We start from the raw sequence: 695 nt of genomic DNA, 5'->3' as shown, positions 1-695 counted from the left end.
GCCCTCATGGGTGGAATCAGTCTGGGAGGGTGTCAGCCGCTGCATTATCTGAGGAGACAGTCCTATTTACTGACAGCAACACCCCCACCACAGACAACCCCAACATGTGGCAGATAAGGGTGAGAAGACACCACCCCAAAAATCACAGTACACATCTCTCAACTCACAAATAAAGCAACGCAAAGCAGTTTCCGGTGTTTGAATAACCTACTTCCGGTGTTTAAGTTCCCGCCAACACAGAACTGAGGCGCTGCCCACTTCCAAGATGGCCACCCAGGCACCCGAAGTGACGAGCGAGTATGGGCAGCCGCTCGTAGAGGGTTTTCTGGAGGAACCCGGAAGTATCGAGACAGTGGAACGCACGCACCGGAAGCGGTCTTGTTTTCCCGGAAGTGATGATGTGCTGAGCAGGAAGCGGTGGTAATCTAGCCGAGGTGCTGCTGGTGAGTGTCTGTAGGTGGGATGTGATAGGCTGATATGTGGGGAGCCATATTTATATGGGGGGTGGGGTGTTAAAAGGGGAACTCTGGGCAGATGAAAAATAGCTTAATGCCTAATATGTATAGTCATTGCTCTCATTTATATCACATTCCCTTCATCCTTTGCACACCAGCTGAGATCTGACATTAGGCTGACAGTGGGAGTGCCAGAGTGATAGGTCTGAGGGATGCAGAGACGTTAGAAAGCGGTATAGG

At 51.1% G+C, this 695-nt stretch overlaps 1 protein-coding gene across 1 annotated transcript in view; it reads left to right on the top strand.

Annotated features, from left to right (window-relative positions):
* Positions 1-265: 265 nt before the first annotated feature.
* The window catches only part of LOC108792038 (zinc finger protein OZF-like), a 5,995-nt gene continuing 5,565 nt past the window's right edge, over positions 266-695 (top strand). The window contains exon 1 of the mRNA XM_018562716.1: positions 266-420. Coding sequence (XP_018418218.1) covers positions 266-420 — 155 coding nt within the window. The remainder of the gene's footprint in view (positions 421-695) is intronic.

This window comes from Nanorana parkeri, unplaced genomic scaffold, assembly GCF_000935625.1.
Source record: "Nanorana parkeri isolate BGI_ZX_2015 unplaced genomic scaffold, ASM93562v1 scaffold593, whole genome shotgun sequence".
Taxonomy (NCBI): domain Eukaryota; kingdom Metazoa; phylum Chordata; class Amphibia; order Anura; family Dicroglossidae; genus Nanorana; species Nanorana parkeri.
The sequence above is the reverse complement of the archived record's forward strand: the minus strand, read 5'-3'. Positions and strand labels throughout refer to the sequence as shown.